Here is a 19725-nt window from a genome sequence, read left to right as displayed (position 1 = left end):
TGCTGGCTGACAAGTTCTTAAGGCATTTTAGAGTATACTTAAAAATTAAAATCTAAACTTCTACTTCATATTTATGTGACTTAATATATTTTAATTTCTCTAAAGGCTTTAATTCAACCCCTACATCTTTCTCTTTCCCTGGGGAACCCAGGGAGGGATGCATTCTGACATCTCCCCATCCTTGTTGAGTCATATAGACTCCCCTGACAGCTTTGTTAATCACTTGTCACATGCGTTGGAGCAAACAAGGCACCATGGTTAGCACATAACTATTATGATGACTAAAATATACAAGCCCATTTTTAGAAGTTGTTTTGCCCATGATGTCAAATTCTATCCATCAAATAGACTATGTACCCAAGTCTCATCATTAACTCCGATTTTTGATATGCCTGCCTTAAGTTGTTGTACGCTTTTGTGGATAGATTCTGAATGATCAGACAAATTCATACAACATATTCCCTCAAAATCCTCACATCCATGCCCATATGCTAATAAGAGGAAATCTATGCTCTTTGAGATTGGCTGTATAGTGTCCTAGGTTACAATGTAAGATGTGCCCAAAGTGTATATTCTATCACTATCCTCATGAGCTGTTGAAACCAGGTGGGGCAGTGTTTTCTCTTGCCCCCTCCCTCGGGACTATCTTCTGTTAATGGCCTGTCAATGCCTTGCCCATGACTCACAGGTAACTCCCTCCGGGAGCTTTGCCTCTTTAATGGGCCTCTAAGGACCCACTGCATGACCATTAGAATGGTATCATCCCATAGTGAGATGCTCCGCCCAGGCGGAGGAACCAAGCATCCTCACCTGGATATAATCTGGGATTTGGGACAGTACAGGCAGCCCTTACCCACTAGATTCCCAAAGGACAAGAGCTACCAGACCTTTCTACAGGATCACTGCTTCAGAAAGACCACCTCATCTGGACTGCTTCCACCACCCTGCTCAGGTTGCATTCTGACACTGTCAGTGGTCTTTTGTATCATTGCACTTATTTTATTGTATTTTTTTTTTCTTTCCTCCTATTAAATTGTATTTCTGACTTGGACACTCTCACTGGTTTTGCTTTCAAACCAGCACATATAGTTCAGGGAAGGTGAGGTGAAAATGAAGAAAAAAAACCACCCTAAAACCAAAGTTTAAAAAAGCATTCAAACAAGAGAAGCTATTTGTCACAGTGCTGCGAGATTGTGAAGTGGTTTCCTATTGGGCTATATTAGATCCTAAACCAAACATGATTTGGGTGTGGGACTGATAAGTACTTGGGAATATTCCTGGGAAGGAGAAGACACTCCTCTGGACTTCAACTCCATCATAATGGTCTGCATGGGCTACTGAGTGTGTAGCTAATTGGAGTAAGAATATACGGGCCACAGGCTCAATTCAGGCGCTGACTGCAGTGCAAGCATGTACATATGCTTAGAAGTGTGTGCTAGTAGGAACATTCTAGTTCCTATTTTCTAGATGGAAGTCTGGTATATATACATTCTCTGACCTCTTGATGGGGGTTTTCTTTTCTCTTTTCTTTTCTTTTCTTTTCTTTTCTTTTCTTTTCTTTTCTTTTCTTTTCTTTTCTTTTCTTGTCTTTTCTTTTCTTTTCTTTTCTTTTCTTTTCTTTTCTTTTCTCTTCTCTTCTCTTCTCTTCTCTTCTCTTCTCTTCTCTTCTCTTCTCTTCTCTTCTCTTCTCTTCTCTTCTCTTCTCTTCTCTTCTCTTCTCTTCTCTTCTCTTCTCTTCTCTTCTCTTTCCCTTTGCTTTTTACTTGTGAATACTTTTTCCCATTGAGTTGCTAGGATGCACTGATGGTTGGGTGTTTGAGATGGGGGAGGTGGCCAGGCCTCAGGGAAGGAGGGTGTCTGGTGGCACTCCTCTGGTTTTTGGGAATTTCTCAAGGAGGGCCAGAGTTACTGGGAGAATAGAGGCAGGTAAAGGACAAGGGTTGAGAGAGCTGGGGCTTCTCACTCACTCTCGGCTTTTGGAGGAGGATGGTTGAGCTGCTGCTTGGGGAAAGGAATTTCTCTACCACTTCTATAACCCAGCTGGGAGCTGCCTTTCTTCTGCTGCTGGGCCCCACACACCCTTGCCCTGCCAGGATGTCCCGCAGTTCTAGCTATTGCCATGGAGTTTCTGAGACATCTTGTCCACTGCCCCAGGATTTTCTGCTCATTGTTGCTGTTCTAGCCTGCTGCTTCCAAGAGTCCTGCTGGGGCACCAGGATTGACAGCCATAGGGGTTTGTAAAGCAAGGCCTCTCTTCCATCCCTCCCATCTTGTACAAAGCTGCCATCACCGCGTGCTCCCCGAGCCCGCCCACAGCGCCCCCTGCAGCCACGTGGTGATCATTGCACCTGCCCTGCCCCGCCAGGAGCCACCAGCGCCCCTGCTGGCTGTGACCGGAACTGCACCAAAGGGGAAAGCGCCCACAGCCAAGAAGGCTGTCATGAGGTTCCTGGTTCTGTTTGTTGTTAATGCCATAGTTATTGTTGTTTGTTTGCCTTGTTATACATACTAGTAAAGAACTGTTATTCTTATCTTTGTATCTTCGCCTGAGAGTCCCTTAATTTAAAACTTATAATAAATTTGGAGGGAGAGGGGTTACATTCTCCATTCCAAGGGAGGCTCCTGCCCTCACTAGCAGATACCTGTCTTTCAAACCAAGACATGTCTGCATAATCTTTACACACATTGCAGATATTCACTTCTGCAAAGGATGATAAAAAATGTTTTTATAAATGCATTAATGGTGAAAGGAGAGGGACAAGGAAAACCTCTGTTCCATATTGGAGACGGTGGAGAATATAGTTACCAAAGGTGAGGAAAGCTGAGGTACTTAACACATTCTTAGCCTTAGTCTTCAGCAATAAGACAGGTTATCCTCAGGACAACTGGCCTCCTGAGCTAGTAGACAGGGTCACAGAGCAGAGTAGCCTGCTGTAATCTAGAAGGAAGCCACTTCCACACTCATCAGTCTGTGGGACCAGCTGGGATCCATCCTAGAGTGATGAGGGAGTTGGTTGAAGAGCTCACCAAGCTGCTCTCCATCATTTTTCATCAGTCTTGACTAACTGAGGAGGTCCCAGATGGCAGGAAGCTTCCCAGTGTGATGTCCATCCATAAGAAGGGCCAAAAGGAGGATCCAGGAAACTACAGGCCTGTCAGTCTGATCTCAATGTCTGGCCTGGTTATAGAAATGAACATCTTGTGGGTGATCACATGGCACATACAAGACAGCCTGGAGATCAGACCCAGCCAGCATGAATTTAGGAGGGGAGGGTCTTATGTAAGCAATCTGATCTCCTTTTACGACCAGGTGATCTGTTTTGTGGATGAGGGGAAAGCTGTGGATGTTGTCTACCTAGACTTCAGTGAAGCCTTTGACACCATCTCCCATGGAATAATCCTAGAAAAGCTGACAGCCCATGGCTTGGACAGGAGCACTCTTTGCTAGGTTACAAACTGGCTGCATGGCCGGGCCCAGAGAGTGATGGTGAATGGTGCTGCATCTAGCTGGTGGCCAGTCATTAGTGGTGCCCCCCAGGGATCTGTGTATGGGCTGTGTATGTGTAAGTCCTGCTTAGTACCTTTACTGATGATCTGGATGAGCAGATCAAGTCTACCATTAGCAAACTTGCAGATGATACCAAGCTGGTTGTGAATATCAATCTGCTGGAGGGTAGGAGAGCCCTTCAGAGCTACCTGGACAGGCTGGATTGATGGGCTGAATCCAATGATATGAGGTTTAACCAGACAAGTGCCAGGTCCTGCACTTTGGCCACCACCACCCACTGCAGCACTCCTGGCTGGGGACAGTGTGGCTGGACAGTGCTCGGGCAGAAAGGGACCTGAGGGCACTGACTGGAAGTAGTGTGCCCACATGGCCAAAAAGGCCAGTGGAATCCTGGCCTGTATCAGGAATAGTGAGGCCAGCAGGAGCAGGGAAGTGATTCTTCCCCTGTACTAAGCACTGGTGTCTCAGTTTGTGAAGACAGGCATCTGCCAGGGAAAGCTGGAGTTTACCTTGGAATGGAGAATGTAAACCACATCCACCCTTTTTCCAATTATAAATTTGCAGTTAGAGGCTTTCATGCAAAGATTTGGGGATAGGAATAGCAGTTCTTTACTATTATATATAACAAAGCAAACAAAAACAACAACCACAGCATTAATAACAAAACAGTAGCAACAACCTTGAGGGCTTTGCTTCACAAAAAAAACCATGGCGGTTTAGTTTCAGTGCCCCTGCAGGATCCTCAGAGCACCAAGCTGGAAACATTAGAAAAGTCCCAGGCTGGTAGCTGAACAGCAGGATGTCCCAGGCAGGCAGGGGCAGGATGTCCCGGCAGGGCAGGGGGATGCGGAGTCACACTGTAGCGGAAAAAGAAGTGCCGAGGAAGCCCTGATGGTGGGGCAGGGCTGGCCCAACTCTAGCAGGGCAGGCAGAGGAGCTCAGAATTCCAGGGCGGGGGAGCAGAAGATGACAGACCTCCCAGAACTGGACCCCTCCAGCAGCAGTGAACTCCTCTCACAGCAAGCAGCAACCCAGCTGTTCTCTCTTCCCAAACACTGAAAAAATAGAGGGCAAATCTGCCTCCAGCTCTCTCCTTTACCTGCCCCAAAACTCGTTATCTCTCCGTCTAAACTTTGGTCACCTCTTTGTTTCGGTCAGATACTCTCAAGTATCTAACACTTAATCACATTAGTAACTTACAGGGAAAGGAATTCTTTAGAGTGAAAAAAAGGAACAAACCTAACCCCCAACAACTGTGAGGCCACATCTTGAGTACTGTGTCCAACTCTGGCCCCCTTAATTTAGGAAGGATGTTGAGATGCTGGAGCATGTCCAGAGAAAAGCAACAAGGCTGGTGAAGGGTCTGGAACACAAGCCCTGTGAGGAATGACTGAGGGAGCTGATGTTGTTTAGCCTGGAGAGGGCTCAGGGGAGAGATTTTATCGCTCTCTACAACTCTCCCAAAGGAGGTAGTAGGGAGGTGGAGGTTGGTTTCCCTTCTCCCAGGCAACAAGCTACAGGACAAGAGCAGTCTTAAGCTGCATCAGTGGAGATGTAGGCTGAATATTAGGAAGTTCTTCACAGAAAGAGTGATTGGGCATTAGAATGGGCTGCAAAGCGAGGTGTTGGAAACGACTGGATGTACCACTTAGTGCCATGGTCTAGTTGGTAAGGCAGTGTTAGGTCATAGGTCATTCTGTGATTTCAGACCACCTTTTCCTCTGAAAAAGAGGTTAGTGTAGTTTGATTTTGGGAGAGTTATTTTGGGTTTAGTTTTTTATTTCTTTTTAGTCTGCTGCATTCTCTGTCTCAGAGGGAAAAAAGTCTAAAATTCTCCATTGTTTACTTATATATTTTCATGTCCTCTTGGTTCTCTCTTTAACACTTTCCTTGCATTATTGCACTCAGAGACAGGATAGGAAATCCCATTCAGCACTGGTGCATCACAGGCTAGAATGAAATAGTAATCATTCACTCCCATCTAAGTTGCTGCTAAATGATTAACAGATCAAGAAGCAGCAAGATGGAAAAAAAGGCAGTTCTGAACATACATAGGATGGAGATCAGCTATATTTGGGGAGCTCTTTTAATCCAGAAACCTTTTGGTGCAGAGTAGCACCACTTGAAAACTGCCCTTCTTCCATGGTTTGAGAAGAAGGAGGAGAAAAAAGGAATCTTTTTTCTTCACCACTAGAACACAGTTCACATTACTCAGCATTGAACCTGTTCTACTGGCTACAGCCTGCAGTGCATTTTCATTAACTAGTGGTCCTATTAGCAACAGTGACCAATTTAGTATCTCACAGGAGGTTTTGAGTAGGTAACTGTATTAGCTGCAATTCTGACCTAAGTTCTTTCTACTTCAGGCACAATCAGAAGCAAGCGACACAACTTCCATCAGTATCAAACCTGTCTGAATCACCTCTTGAGACAGATAGCACCTGACTCCTTTCAAATCTGCCTCAGTAAAACAGCAGTATTTACTGCTCTAATTGCAGTGCGACTGTAATTCACAAGTGCAATCTACATTCTGTTGGGGAAGATGAATCAGGGAAACCTTATAAATATGATTGCTTAGCAAAAGATTCTGAAAATATGAAATCTATAATTGGGATAGGAATGAAAGCTTACTTTGAGTTGTAGGATACTGAGTCTTAGTTACTATATAACCTGAAAACAATGGTCTAGCTAGCTGAAAGAGAATCCCTTATGATTGAACAATACCTTACTGCTGGCTAAGGGATCCAAAGGTCAATGTAGCAAAACAGAAGTTTAAAGAGTAGTTTTTAGAGTTTAAAATATAATGCAGTATGGTAATATAGCAGTTCTTATAGGCTGTATGTAGATTCTATAGCATTATGTGTCTTGTGTTCATCACTGAAAATTAGAATATTCATCACAAAAGAAGATATAATGTATTGTAACAAGGACCTTGCTCTCTTACCCTTCCTCCTCCCCCTATTCTTGCTCTCTCCTGCTGTCTTCCTCCTGCCACTTTGCTCTCTGGCTCCCTTCTCTCTTAACTCATACCCTGCTGTTCTTTCTCCCTCTTTCTTTGGGACTTCTCTTCAGCCGAGGCTGGTGGCTGAAGGCAAGGCCTTTTTACCCACGACCCTTGCAATAAAACCACATGTTCTAGAATATACAAGTTGGCAGAATTCCTTGTCCCAGCCGTCTGCAGATTCACCTACAACATTCAACACAGGAGATCTGGGATGTTTACAGGAGGCAGTGAAGCATGTGACTCCTCAAGGAAGATCATCCAGTCTGGCTTCAGAATTGAAAGCAACACCTGTGTGGCAATAGGAAGTGCAGAAATGCAGATCATATGCACAAAATATAGTTTCCAAGAGTGAGCAATTCCACAGTTGTTGAAACTGGCCTAAAAGACATAGCCAGAGCTGCACTACACCTTGTTAGCCTGTACCCCTCTGTCCTATTCTTCATCACCCAGTAGATACTGGTGGCATTTTTTCAAGTTTCTTACTGAGCTGCAGTGAAAAAGGTATCATTGGCATACAAATATCACCCGAGTGATGCTGACAGACAATTTTTAGAGTGATTTTGTATAGCTGATCAAAAGTGCTCATTGCCTGAGAAAGAGGGGTGGAATTTGATTGGGCTGAGGCACACGGTTTTTCCTTTTCTTTTTTTTTTTCCAACAGTTTCAGATACAGCGTTTATAACAATTGGGAAGTGTTTACGAAGGCCTGAGCTGCAGTAAGAGCCTCAGCCTCTGCTGACCTAGGTTCATGTGTCTTCTCTCTTCTCTGCACTACAAAGACTTCATGACTCTCCAACTGCACTGTGGCTAGTGAAAAGGCCTCAGTGAAATGAAGTGCAATAAGACAGAATTACACGTATGCACAAATAGAGCAATCACTGAATGACCATGGTATAACAGGAGATAACTGCCAAACATTTAATAGATTAATCTCCCTTTCACTGTCACCTTTGCCTCTACACTTCTGCCAATGCAAGAGCAAGGGCAAATTAGATGCATGGAAAAAGTGAGGCAAATAATGTGTGGAAAAGATCTGCTCCACAGAATCAGACTAAAGGTAATTTCATTCTTTTTTCTGGCTGCAGTGGTAACCAGGAGAAAGAAGATGAGAATGTATACATATATGTCCTGTACACTTTGAACTTGCCCTGCTATTTATTCTCCCCAATGGTGTAGGCCAGCAATTTTCTAAGCCTCCAGCTGAATCCAAACTCCAATGGTTGATCTTCACTTTGGAATTTTATCTTCCTTCAATTTCTCTAGTCTGCTCTCAAATGTGTTCCTGTTGTTTGTCTTGAGAACCACTGTGGGAACATACTGTGCACTAAGTTTGTTTTTCAAGCCTACTATCCATTCCTGGCACTGTTGTCAGACTTCAGCTGTCTAGGTTTCTGTGCAAGTCAGTCCAGATAATTTTGCTGTAGAGAAGTGGATGGAGATCAGCATTTCCAGATCCCAGGACTTGCTCAGATAAGTGGAATGAATTATCATTTGGATGTACTGTCTCCCACGTTAAGAAGAAAGCTTAGACAGTACAATTCTTCATACTAGGTTAAATGAATACCAGCAAGTGCATGTTGGCAGATTCACACAGAAGATCTGTGGCAGAGTGAAAAACCAAACTTGGGTTCCTCATTCATCCTCTTTAGAATACTGTTAAAAGAGTTATCAACAACTTCACTTACCCTCTGTTCCTAAATAATCCCAAGTCTTTGCCTTTATTAGCCCAGCCATATCAAATTGTGTCTACAGCGTAAACAGGTTCTACTGTGGATAATCATAATCTCATTAATAAGCAGAAACTGTAGTAAACTCTATATATCCAGGATGCCAAGTCTTTTACTTACCACTGTGCCTGTCTTGAAAAGGAGATAATGGACTGTCTGTGTGACATCTGCAGCATGCATTAGGTTGTGATAAGGATTTTTGTGTTTACTGTAGCCAACCTCTAGAGCTTCCACAAAAGACACCAAGGCAGAAATAGGAATCTAAGTAAATCAGCACAAAATTAAAGAAAAATAAATAAACAAATAAATAACTCCAAGCAAGCAAACAAACAAACAAACAGCTTTAATGGCTAGCATTCAGAGAGGAGTATATTGATAAGAGGTTCTCAAAGAGCCGTCTGTTCTTCATAAAGCAAGAAAATGCTAGAACATCTGAAACAGTCACTTGAGAGAGAGTGATTTCTGGTTACTACTTCAAACTGGTTTTTCCATCCATAATTACATTACATGTGAATCATTCCCACAAATAAATACACAGAAATAAGTATACTATGAAATGTTGTTTGGAACACAGATAGAGTATAAAAAGTAACAGCAACCACTGGATTGATTGCCATGGAGAAATATTTCTAAATAGATTGCAAACAACTGCCTGTTACCTTCATGATCCACTGGAATATATCTCTGCTTTACTATTCACACTTAAGATTTTCTAATGAAACCCATGATGTAGTGAATCTTAGATACTCTGAGAGGACTATAATTTAGTCTGAGCTTTCACAGCAAAACCCAGCCTGCCCATCCTATGGGATTGCCATGTTTTTCTGATTCCAAGAGTAACTGAAATTACCTGACAAAATGCAATTCAGGGAATTTCTAGAAAGGAGATTATGCCAGGTGGTAACATATGTAACTGTCAATATGGGTTTTCCAGTTTCATCTGCTCAAACAGGAAATACATTTAATGCTAATATTTCCATTTAAAAGATCACTGATCTTCTCCTCTTAGGTACATATAAGCAGAGGATGCAATTCTGAGTAGACATCTTTATGTCTCATCAGGCATAGGAAGTTCCTGAAAAATGGGATCTAGACATCTGTAAATTCTTTCCCATCAGAGTGCGAACCCCTGAGAAATGGAAATGTCAACAGTGGAAAGGATGACAGAGTTCCTGCATGGGGAAAGTGGTCAAGAACTGGATGGCAATGTTTCCTCTTCAAAGCTGGAGGAAACCTCTCTAACAATTACAAAATTATAGAATAATTTGGGCTGGAAGGGACTTTTTAAAATCATCTAGTCAACCTGGCCCTGAAATGAACAGGGACATGTTCAACTAGACCAGGTTTCTCAGAGCCCAATCTGATCTTGAATCCTTCCAGGGATGAGGCACTTACCACCTCTCTGGGCAATGTTTTCCAGTGTTTTACCACTCTCACCATAAGAAAATCTTCCTTGTATCTAGTCTAAATTTATCCCCTTTTAGTCTAAAATCATTAGCCCTTGTCCTACTGCAACAGACCCTGATATAAAGTTTTCCCCCATCTTTCTTATAGGTCCCTTCAAGTACCAAAATGCTGCAATGAACAATTCCCAGGACCTTGTCTTCTCCAGGCTTAACAGTGCTAAATCTATTGGCCTTTCCTCACAGGGAAGGTGCTTCAAGCCTCTGATAATTTCTGTGGCCCTCCTCTACAATGGCTTCAACAGGTCCTTGTCTTTCCTGTGCTGAGAGCTCCAGAACTGGATGCAATACTCCAAACGGGGTGTCATCAGAGCAGAGCTGGGAGTAGAATCACCTCCTTTGACCTGCTGGCCAATCTAATTGGAATGAATTTGAATTTGCCTTCATATTTTCTTGTTCTCTTTTATGCCTGCATGCTTGAGGGTCCTATAAAGCTCAGGAAAATGACAGCATCATTCTTAGAGGATCAAATGCAGTATTTCCCATGGATTTCATTTGGAACCTCTCCTAGATTATGGTGCCTCATTGCAATTGAAAGTACTACTTAAATCACATATGGTCTTGATTATTAGGGAAAGTGCAGTGTTCACAAATTCTTCAAGGATCACTAAAATTACACTTTTAAAAAATTATATTTTGAAAAAAAGCAGGATGAGAGGGAAGTTAAAAAAAATTCAAGATGAATGAAGATAGCCATCGTCTAGGTACTGACCTTGAAATGGTTGATCAGATCATAGTGTGTGAGAAGTTCATAGAAAATAAATTTCAGTGCATGATCCCCACTGGCATCATTTAGTGCAAATACATCAAAAGACCACTTGTCTACATTCTGCAAGAGTATGTAGAAAAGACAGTTAATATGGTCATAACTTTTACCATGATCTTTCAATTTCTTCACTTTCCTTCACAGTTTGAGGATTCCAGTAGTGATATAAATGTATAATTTCTGTTTCAATAAATTCTTCATAATCCATTTAACCAATGCAGAATTGTCATAACAGGTAAAAGAATTATAAAAGAAAGGCATCATAAAGTCAGGCCTGCTCTGTTAAATTGCCAAAGTTAGCCTGTCACTTCTAAGTAATTTGCATGCTCCTGTGTGAAAACAATCTTGGTACCGAAACTCGTTAGCATAACAGCCTATTCCTGGATTGAAAAACAAATGCGCCTTCAATAACAATAAGATCTGTTTCATGAGAACTCATAAGGGAAAAATATGAACAACTTGAATCTTAGCACGTGCACACAATCAACTTCTTGATCTGACCAATAAATTAAGTAGTAAGAAAACTACCAGCCAATAGGTGTTGTGCATGAAGTCTGTGAAAACCATATAAAATGAGTTATGAAAATAAAGAATTGGCTTTTCCTGCATGAAGAAAATGGAGTCTCAGCTAACTTATTTCAATACAGAATCATAAATGTACTTAGAATATCAGTATACTTATCAGTATTGTGTGACGTGTCTTTAGGAAGCTTCCATTAAGAACATGTATGTTGTTTGTTTATTCTAAATATGACAATTCTCTATACATAATACACCAGAATTTATTCACCAAAAGAGGACTCTTAAAAGATAAAAATCCTTGTTTGCTCTAGTACCTGAGATATTGAGATGATACTGTTTGGGCTGATATGACACATTAAATGCTAACAATTATATAAAAATCCAACCTTTATAACAGAAGAATAAATATCTAATTCCAGATAGGAAAGTTACAGCCAGCTATAAATGACATATTAGTGCTGCAGGCTGGTCAGTCAAGAGATCAAGGAGGGGAAGTTCACTTCTCAGCTCCTACATCTAAAGTTTAAGGTTTAACCTTCTTTCAGGAGTTTGAGTTCAAATCTCAAATGTTAGGGAAGGCTGTAGGAGGTGACAGCATTCATTATCTAGCAAGAGATTAAGAGAAACACTAATTCTTTCTAAATGCTCAGTTTCCTAGTTTTCTGTCTCTTCTTAACCTTGGGGACTTGTTATATATGTCAACAAGCAAATTCAGGGATAGAGGTTATTCTGCTCATCATTATTGGAAGGCACATTTTTGTAGCCACAGATAAGAAGTTTATACTGCAGACATTGTAAGTGACTACAGGTTCTGTGTTCACGACTTGTATATTTGCTAGACTAGAAAATATTCCTCTCCTGGCATGGGTATCAGAAAAGGCTGAAAAATTAAATTCTAAAGCATGTAAATCCTTCGGCAGCAATTAATGCAAAGTTCCGTCTCTAGGACTAGACTGATGAACAGCAGATCCCCGCAGCCTACTCTGTAAATATGTCTATATGAATGGCTTGTATAGCCACTGTTCAAATGAAAGACAAAGCTGATTGTCCCTTTGTTCTGGGTTGAGCTGCCTCCTATCCCGTATATGCCTTTTATGGCAATCAGTCTTATATCTTCACATTCATGTCATAAAGAAAGGCAACAGACTACTGCAGTAGAAAAATTAGTATAAAATATGTATAAAGAGAAAGAAATGCTGTGCACCCAAAAAAAAAAAAAAAAAAAAAAGCAGCCAAACTTCTCATCCACTGAAAAAGTGAGACAGATTATACATCTAGAATTTGCACTGCTACAGCCTGCATTATTTTGCAGAAGCTGCAGCACTTCATTATTTTATTAAAATCAACCTTTGTCACAAAGCTGTGATTCCACAGCTTTGTGTTATTAAGTCAGATGTCCTCTTGACCACAGCAGCAAAAATGAGAATTTTTAGTTAAAAACTGAGCTTCTTTTGACTTCCTTTCATCTCAATTCTTGTCTTATTAGCATGACTTTGAGGGGAATATTTATTATGGCAATCCGGAACAGCTGAAGATGTGTGTGTGGTATGCTCCTACTTTTGCATGCTTAAATCATCATTTACAGAGATCATTTTACAGAGCACACAAAGCAGTCAGGTAGCTGTAAGGGTTTTATAATTGACCTTACTGGACTGAAGCAAGCAACAAAACACATCATTTTCAATGGAGGAGATGGGACTGAGAAATTTAGGATGAAATATTATTTTTAAGACAGAAGACTTCACAGAATAATAGAATATGCTGAGGGATCATCAAGTTATAGATATCTTCCCTCATAAGATGGCTATGAAGTGTACTTGCAAAAGAACAAGAATTTACATCCCATTTGCAGGAGTGAAGCTAGCACTTGTAAACATGCAGTTGGAATAAGAAGTGGGTGGACACTTTGATTCTGTATATGAAAAGTGTGTTTGATCATTCTTCTTGCAAGTCCTCCAGATCTTTTGATGAGTTCTACTATTCAAAATGAAAAGAATACCCTAACCGTCAATCTTTACAGTGTGGAGAAACGCTGCAAAATGTCTCAATGAGTTTTATACTTAATAGCCCTTTGTATTCCCCCATTGTATCACCTCTTTTCACCATTGCATGGCATGGCTAAACCACATGCAACATATAACCTGCAAAGCTTCTGTGTAGGCAACTGGTTGCTAACTTCTGTTAGTAGTCTTGATAATTCCTGCCTAAGTCAAGAATCTTGCAATTGGCTCATGGATTGAAGCTTTATTTTTCAGACTACACTACTTCTGACTAATCGTTTTCACTCTGAAACCTTAAAACTAACAGATGGGTCTGTTTTCATAAACTGATTGTCACTTTGAAGAACTGAAGCTGAACGATGCAAGAAATTCCTTTCTCTCACAGCAAAAAAATCCTTCTCCTTCTCCATCTATGTTTTTCTTTTTCTTCCTTGTGGGATGTTGTGAGTGATTCCTAAATCTTAATGTATCACTGTAATCTAGAACAGAATTGCGATTTTCACAACCAGAAAATGGCCAGTCTTGAACTTTATTCTTTCTTTTACTGAAAGGATAATCCTTTAGGCCAGTTAAGTGATCAATGTATGAGAACTAACTGAATGCCAGAGAGAAGGAAAGGCCAAGTATTAAGATCCCCTTGTCATGTCAAATATCACAATATTATTTTGATGATTTGTGCAGACCCCCCTTCAATATCTTTTTATTGTTATTACCTTTAGCACTCCAATTACAGCTGGTGGGTAGCTCAAGCCGACCATATTTGAAGTACGCCTGTACATTCTACCAAGATGAAATAGATAAAGCAACACATAAATAGAATTAAAAGAAACAAAACAAACAATCAACAAAACTCATAATGTAACAGACCATTATAGGAGACCTGATTTAGCCTAGAAAACTCTAACTGGAATATGGAGCTTTTTTCCTTCCATTTTGTTCCTAACTTGCCCAATAGTCTCAATACTATTCTTATTGTACAGCTTAATTTGAGATTGTACACTCTCTAGTGTCTCACAGCTTGGTTTCCTGAGCTGAATGTTACAAAGAATATGCCAGTAGCAGGTTTTCATCAGATGGAAAGGCTCCACTCAACTAAACAAAATGTTCCCCGTTTTCCACTGCACATAACTGACCTTTTAGTTCCCTCAGTCCTTGCTGGCCAACATGCAAACTAATTCTGAGTGTACTTTAGAAACCATTTGTATGCAATAAACCAACTCCAGTGTGATACAGCTGTTACTTTTGTCTGCATGTTTTCAGGAGTAGTATAAAACCTTTTTGGTGTTTGCCATGTGTGCGTGTGTTTCAGGGAGTGAGAGAAAAATAACAAGGCAATAATCAACATATTAACAAAGTATGTAATGTACCAGATTTTAAACTTGATTATAAGGTGTATTTTAAACAGAATTTAAAGTATGTACAAGTTTTTAAAGAAACTGTTTTCAGGACACATTGTGCTTAATAGGATTTGGTGAATGCAGAAACTCTGTCATACATAGAATGTCTCCCCACAGGCCACGCTTTTTTTGCCCTAAAGAACTGTAGGACTAGAAGGAGATGATGGAAAGCTCTCTTCTCCAATCTGAAACGACCCTGTGCAAAGTCTTTCTTCACTGCCATTTTTTCTTTGTCATCTTCTGCACTCAGAACTGAAAAAAGTCATTCCCCTTTGGAGACTGATATTCACCCATTCCCAAATTACAGAATTTCTTAGCCCTTCATTTCTGTAGTCAGAAACTCCATAGCATTCTCTTAAGAGACAACTGAAGCAGAACCCCTTTCCCTTAGCTCAGGAGAGTCACAACCCTCCTCTGGTGCCCTATCTGTGTTATATCTGAACACTTCCTTCTTTGGGTCACAGTGATCCAGGTGAGCTGGAAAACAGCCTACTGAGCCAGCTTTCTGCATTTACTTCCTTGTTGAGCAAGTCCCCCACTGAGAGTAGGGGTTAATTCACAAGTAGCCAGTCAAACCTTGGAGAAATCTATCTAAATAAGTAATTAGAGGTTTAGTCTTATTACAGTTTGCTGCCACTCTTAACAAATGTACAGTAACTTTGGTGCACAGATAAAAATATTGGCTGTAGTCATGAAAAAGGAGGCTTCTGTGTGTCTTTGTGGATTGTGGTCCACTGTCTGATATGCATAATCTCCTGCACAGAGGGCGGTTAGGCTGTCACTGCAATTCTGATGAACAGTGGAAAGTGCTCTGCTCTTTCATTACTGACGTGATATTTGCTGTTACAAAATTACCCCAGAGATCTGAGAGCTGCTGTCTTTCAGGCTGTCCAAAGAATGCTGACAGTTTCAGATGTGCCAGCCCTCCTTCTGGATAGAACAAAGAAGGTCAGTGAAGAGTGGTTACTTGACAAGAAAAGGTAAGATTAGAAATGAATCCAAATTGAAATTAATAAATGTCTTAAAGGGTCAATGAAGTAAAATCAGTTTTAGCAACAGATGGTGATGTAAATCACAAGAGGGAATACTGAGACTCAATGGCTTTTTTGAAATCCTCCCTGAGCTACAAGATTTTCCCATCAGTTTTGATCTATAGTTCATTCTAGTAATAATATGGTAAAGGATTTTGTTCTGTATCTTAGCACTTCTTCTTAAGAAATACTAGACCACAGAGGTAAATGGAAGCAAGGGAGAGTTTGATCTGTCCAAATTTTGAATGCTATCACTCCTGACCTTGGACTGTGCAGAAGTGTATATTGTCTGTCAAAATTATACCAAGTGCGCTATTACATCTGTACTATAGTAACAACAGGGGAGTAGGTATTATTTCAGTTTGCAATATTTTACTGTATCTCAGGTTTTTAGGTGTTACCCAGATCTGTGTAGAAACATCAACAAAAGCACATTAAAGTGTTCTTCATTCAGTAGTCTTCTACTAGTCCTCTGAGGTCTTCTGGCCTAAGCTACTCTCCCCCACCTCCTGTCATTGTGCCATCATATACTACAGGTGAAATCTGCAGCATCTGGGTAGTTACTAGAACAAAGTAATTACATGACACTTTACCTTTCCACAAATATCCCAGCTTGCACTGCATGGACGATACTCCTGAATCGGGGTTTTTCCTCAGTCCTTTTGAGCATCATCCCCATTTGCCGTGTGAAGGTAGAAGCCAACCAGTCACGGACCTCTGAGGGCACAGAGTCAGACTGGATATCACGGAGTTCATCTTCTGTGTCCAGTAAACGACTAGAGAGACGAGGAAACAGAAGGATAAACAGACTCCCTTAGAGAGCACTACAACATTATTAACAAAAAACCCACATATTTTCTAATTAAAGCATCTGTTAAAAGTCTTTGATTCATCAGTCCTAATAAAACACAATACAAGTCTTCAACTGTTTATTCTCTTATGTACTTACATTTCAGGTTGTGAAAATCATTACTAGGCTGAGAATCAAGAAGTATCAGTCTTCTAAAGCACAACTATACGATCATCTACTGACTTTGCATCTTCAGCTCATCAATATTTCTGAACTTTCTGCCTTTCAAAGGTAATTTATGGTAATTTCTAGCTTCTGAATTAGTAAGATACAGTTCTCTCCCATTCTGGTCATCTGTGTTGACTCTACAAGTGCATTTATCACTGGGTAAATAGCATGTAATCAAGGAGGAGAACTCTGCAATGTTATCCAAAATTATCCATCTACCTCTGTCATGAGTATTTTTTTTATTTCAAAGATATCATACAAGTGAAAATTTTGACATTATTCAGAAGAAACAGTTGAGTAGAAATTTAGAAACTGTCAGAAAAAGTAAGACACAATTACTATGAAAATGTTTCTCTGAGAAAAAGTATATTACATTTATGACTGGTTTTTATCTCCTTCCCTGTCCCAGGAAACTTGAAGAAGCTTTTAAATGAAGGAAGAAGATTTGTTCTACACAGAATACAATGTTCTAATGATTAAACCCATATTGTTTATGAGCAATAAATCTTGGCTCAAGCAACTTTCACAACTGACATGTAAATTACAACTGGTGTTAGATATGAGTGCTGATGTCTGTAATTAGCTCACCTAGTTTCATCAGTGTATACTGACTCAAGAACAGTTGCCGCATATTCCAAATTCTTCTTTAGATCTACAACTGAAGCTTCCCCTCTCTCTAATTGCTTTACCAAAAACCGCAGTCTAAAGAAAAGGAAAACAAAAGTCTGATTAGTATAAAGCAAAACAGGTTGAGAGTGTGTGTCAGTTCCTAGGAAGAGACCTAGCACCTTGACAGGTGAAAATTTTTTGAAGTTTACAAGTTTTTTTAAGCTACATTCATGAAATTGAATTTGCAAAATTTTACAAATTTTACAAAAATTACTTTTCAAAGATCAGTTATAATGATGCCAGGCAAATATATGTAAGTCCATAAGTTATCACAGAATCATACAATCACAGAATGATAGAATATACTGAGTTGGAAGGGACTCATCAGTATCACTAAGTCCAACCTCTGACCATACCCAGGACACCCCAAAAATCACACCATATGCCTGAGAGCTTTGCCCAAAGGCTTCTGTCAGTAGTCATGAGAGTGAAGAGATGAGTATCTGCCCCTTCACATCCCCTCATGGGATTGTTGAAGACTGCAATGAGGTCTCCTCTTAGTCTCCTCTTCTCCAGTCTGGACAGATCACATGGTCTCAGTCACTCTTTATAAGGCTTCCTCTCCAGATCTTTCACCATATTTGTGGCCCTCCTGTGAACACTTTCTAACAGTTTAATATCTTTCTTATATTGTGATGTGCAGAACTGCACACAGTACTCAAGGTGAGGACATACCAGTGCAGAGCAGGGCAGGACAAACACTTCCATTAATCAGCTGTCTGTTCCCTACTCAAAACTGAAGTAAGTGAAAATAGAAATCACTTGACACTTAACACAGGAGTTGAGAGGACAATTTTGATCCAGCCATAAGAAGGAACTTCTTGAATAGTATCTGTTAACAAATGACTGCTATTCCTCATGATTGATATACACATGCAAAACTGTACTAGAATATACTTAGAAACACTATCATAGAAAATATATACAAGGTTAGGAAAAACTATGAATTTCATTAGATCGAGAAGCCACCCTTAGACTATCCCATGTATATTAAATAGAACTCACTACTTTCACATCCAAACAGTAAGGATTGCTTCATATGCCTCCTCGTTTCTTCATTCCATGTATGGGGAGTCTGCAGATATGACCCCTTAACTAGCTACCAGAAACATTGTACATATGCTACAGGAGTCAATACTACAAAAAGAGCATAACCTTTGGCTTTTCCTGACTTATATTTAATCGCTATAAGTATCTGGCAGCTCATTCAAAATTCATGTGCAATAATAGCGCAGCGAGTAATGATTTTTTCATGGAACCAACATTCTTCATTCTTCAATAATCATTGAAGAAGATTATGCAAAGTACTCTGTGCATCAATAATTTACAAAAACAGACGTACAGTTGTTTCTCACACTATCATATGAAAAAATTACACTTTGTCTTACCATCCAGTATCTCTATTGCTGATTTATTGAGTTACAGCAGCTGCTCCCAATTAATTGTACTAAATAAGAGCCTGGTGATAGTTTGCCTTTAATGTATTCCATATATCAGTTTTTTAAAAATAATCCTAAATGGACAGAAGGGAATCCAGGCAAATTTATTATCTGAAAAATTCTGCTTCAAGGTGGCTGAAATAATTTTGAAATTCAAATTCACCTGTAGCACTTAGGAACATAGTTTAGCAAGAGCTTGGCAGTGCTGGGTTAATGGCTGGACTCAATGATCTTAGCAGTCAACTCTAAGATCAACTCATTTGCGATAACATTCCTTTGAGAACCAGCTCAAATAGCTTTATAAAAAAAGTAAAATCAACAACAAACTTTATAAATTGACAATAGGGTAGTCAGAAGAAGCCTTGACTGCATAAAAGCCAGCTTCAGTATATACATAGAAAAAGATGAAGAGTTGCTCCTAAAGTTTGGAAGATAAACATCTGCTGAACTGAAAGACAAAACACTGCCTTCTGATCTTCAGCACATTCCTTGCTCTTCTCAGGAAAACCACCATAATTACCGGTAAGAAATTCTTACTAAGTTTGAGAAACAGTGAACCATATCAAAGGATTCCTACACAGAAACAGGTGTGCATCTGCCATCTCACTATAATGTACAAACTTGATAAATCTGATATTCTGAGAGTCATGGCAGAGTCAGAGAGCATGTGCAGACTATCTAAGCATGAGCACTTAGAGGGTCTGACAGATGCCCCATGACAGTATCTGTCTGCCTGTTGGGGTGTAAAAAAACGTAAAGCAAATACACAGGATACTTAACACTGTCCAAAAGTATCCAGAGCTGACTATATGTAGTTATGCTTGTCATGCCTATGTGCAGTAGTTTCAGTTAGCTGGGAAGACAGATGTCTCAACAGTTTGCATAGCATATGCCTGAAACACATTCCAACAGAGGATTGGTGGGAGAGATACAGCACACACAGGATGTAACCCAGAAGCTCACCATCTCTTTTTACAACAGTCAGCAGGCACTATTCATCATCATTCCCAGGCTGCCACATCTTAACCTAAGGCTCTGCATATGTATATAATGTATATACCACTGGGAAAAGACACAATCAAGAGAGCCAGCTCATGCAGTAATACTCAAAATGAAATTGAAAATAGGATAACTGGTAGCCTGTGACCCAATGAACTTGTATTAGGCTGGATAGCTATCTT

At 40.2% G+C, this 19725-nt stretch overlaps 1 protein-coding gene across 3 annotated transcripts in view; it reads right to left on the bottom strand.

Moving 5' to 3' along the window:
- Positions 1 to 16194, bottom strand: part of PDE1C (phosphodiesterase 1C) — a 70059-nt gene extending 53865 nt beyond the window's left edge. For 2 of the 3 annotated variants that reach the window (XM_066323195.1, XM_066323203.1), the window contains exons 1-4: positions 16012 to 16194; positions 13704 to 13770; positions 10415 to 10531; positions 8360 to 8500 (exon numbers count right to left, since the gene is read on the bottom strand). In XM_066323195.1, the coding sequence (XP_066179292.1) occupies positions 8360 to 8500; positions 10415 to 10531; positions 13704 to 13770; positions 16012 to 16097 (411 nt within the window). In that variant the 5' untranslated portion in view covers positions 16098 to 16194. The remainder of the gene's footprint in view (positions 1 to 8359; positions 8501 to 10414; positions 10532 to 13703; positions 13771 to 16011) is intronic. The other variant, XM_066323185.1, reaches the window with a different exon arrangement.
- Between the last annotated feature and the right edge of the window lie 3531 nt (positions 16195 to 19725).

Source organism: Sylvia atricapilla, chromosome 1 (genome assembly GCF_009819655.1).
Source record: "Sylvia atricapilla isolate bSylAtr1 chromosome 1, bSylAtr1.pri, whole genome shotgun sequence".
Lineage (NCBI taxonomy): Eukaryota > Metazoa > Chordata > Aves > Passeriformes > Sylviidae > Sylvia > Sylvia atricapilla.
Note: the sequence above shows the minus strand (reverse complement) of the source record. Positions and strands in the feature narration are given on the sequence as shown.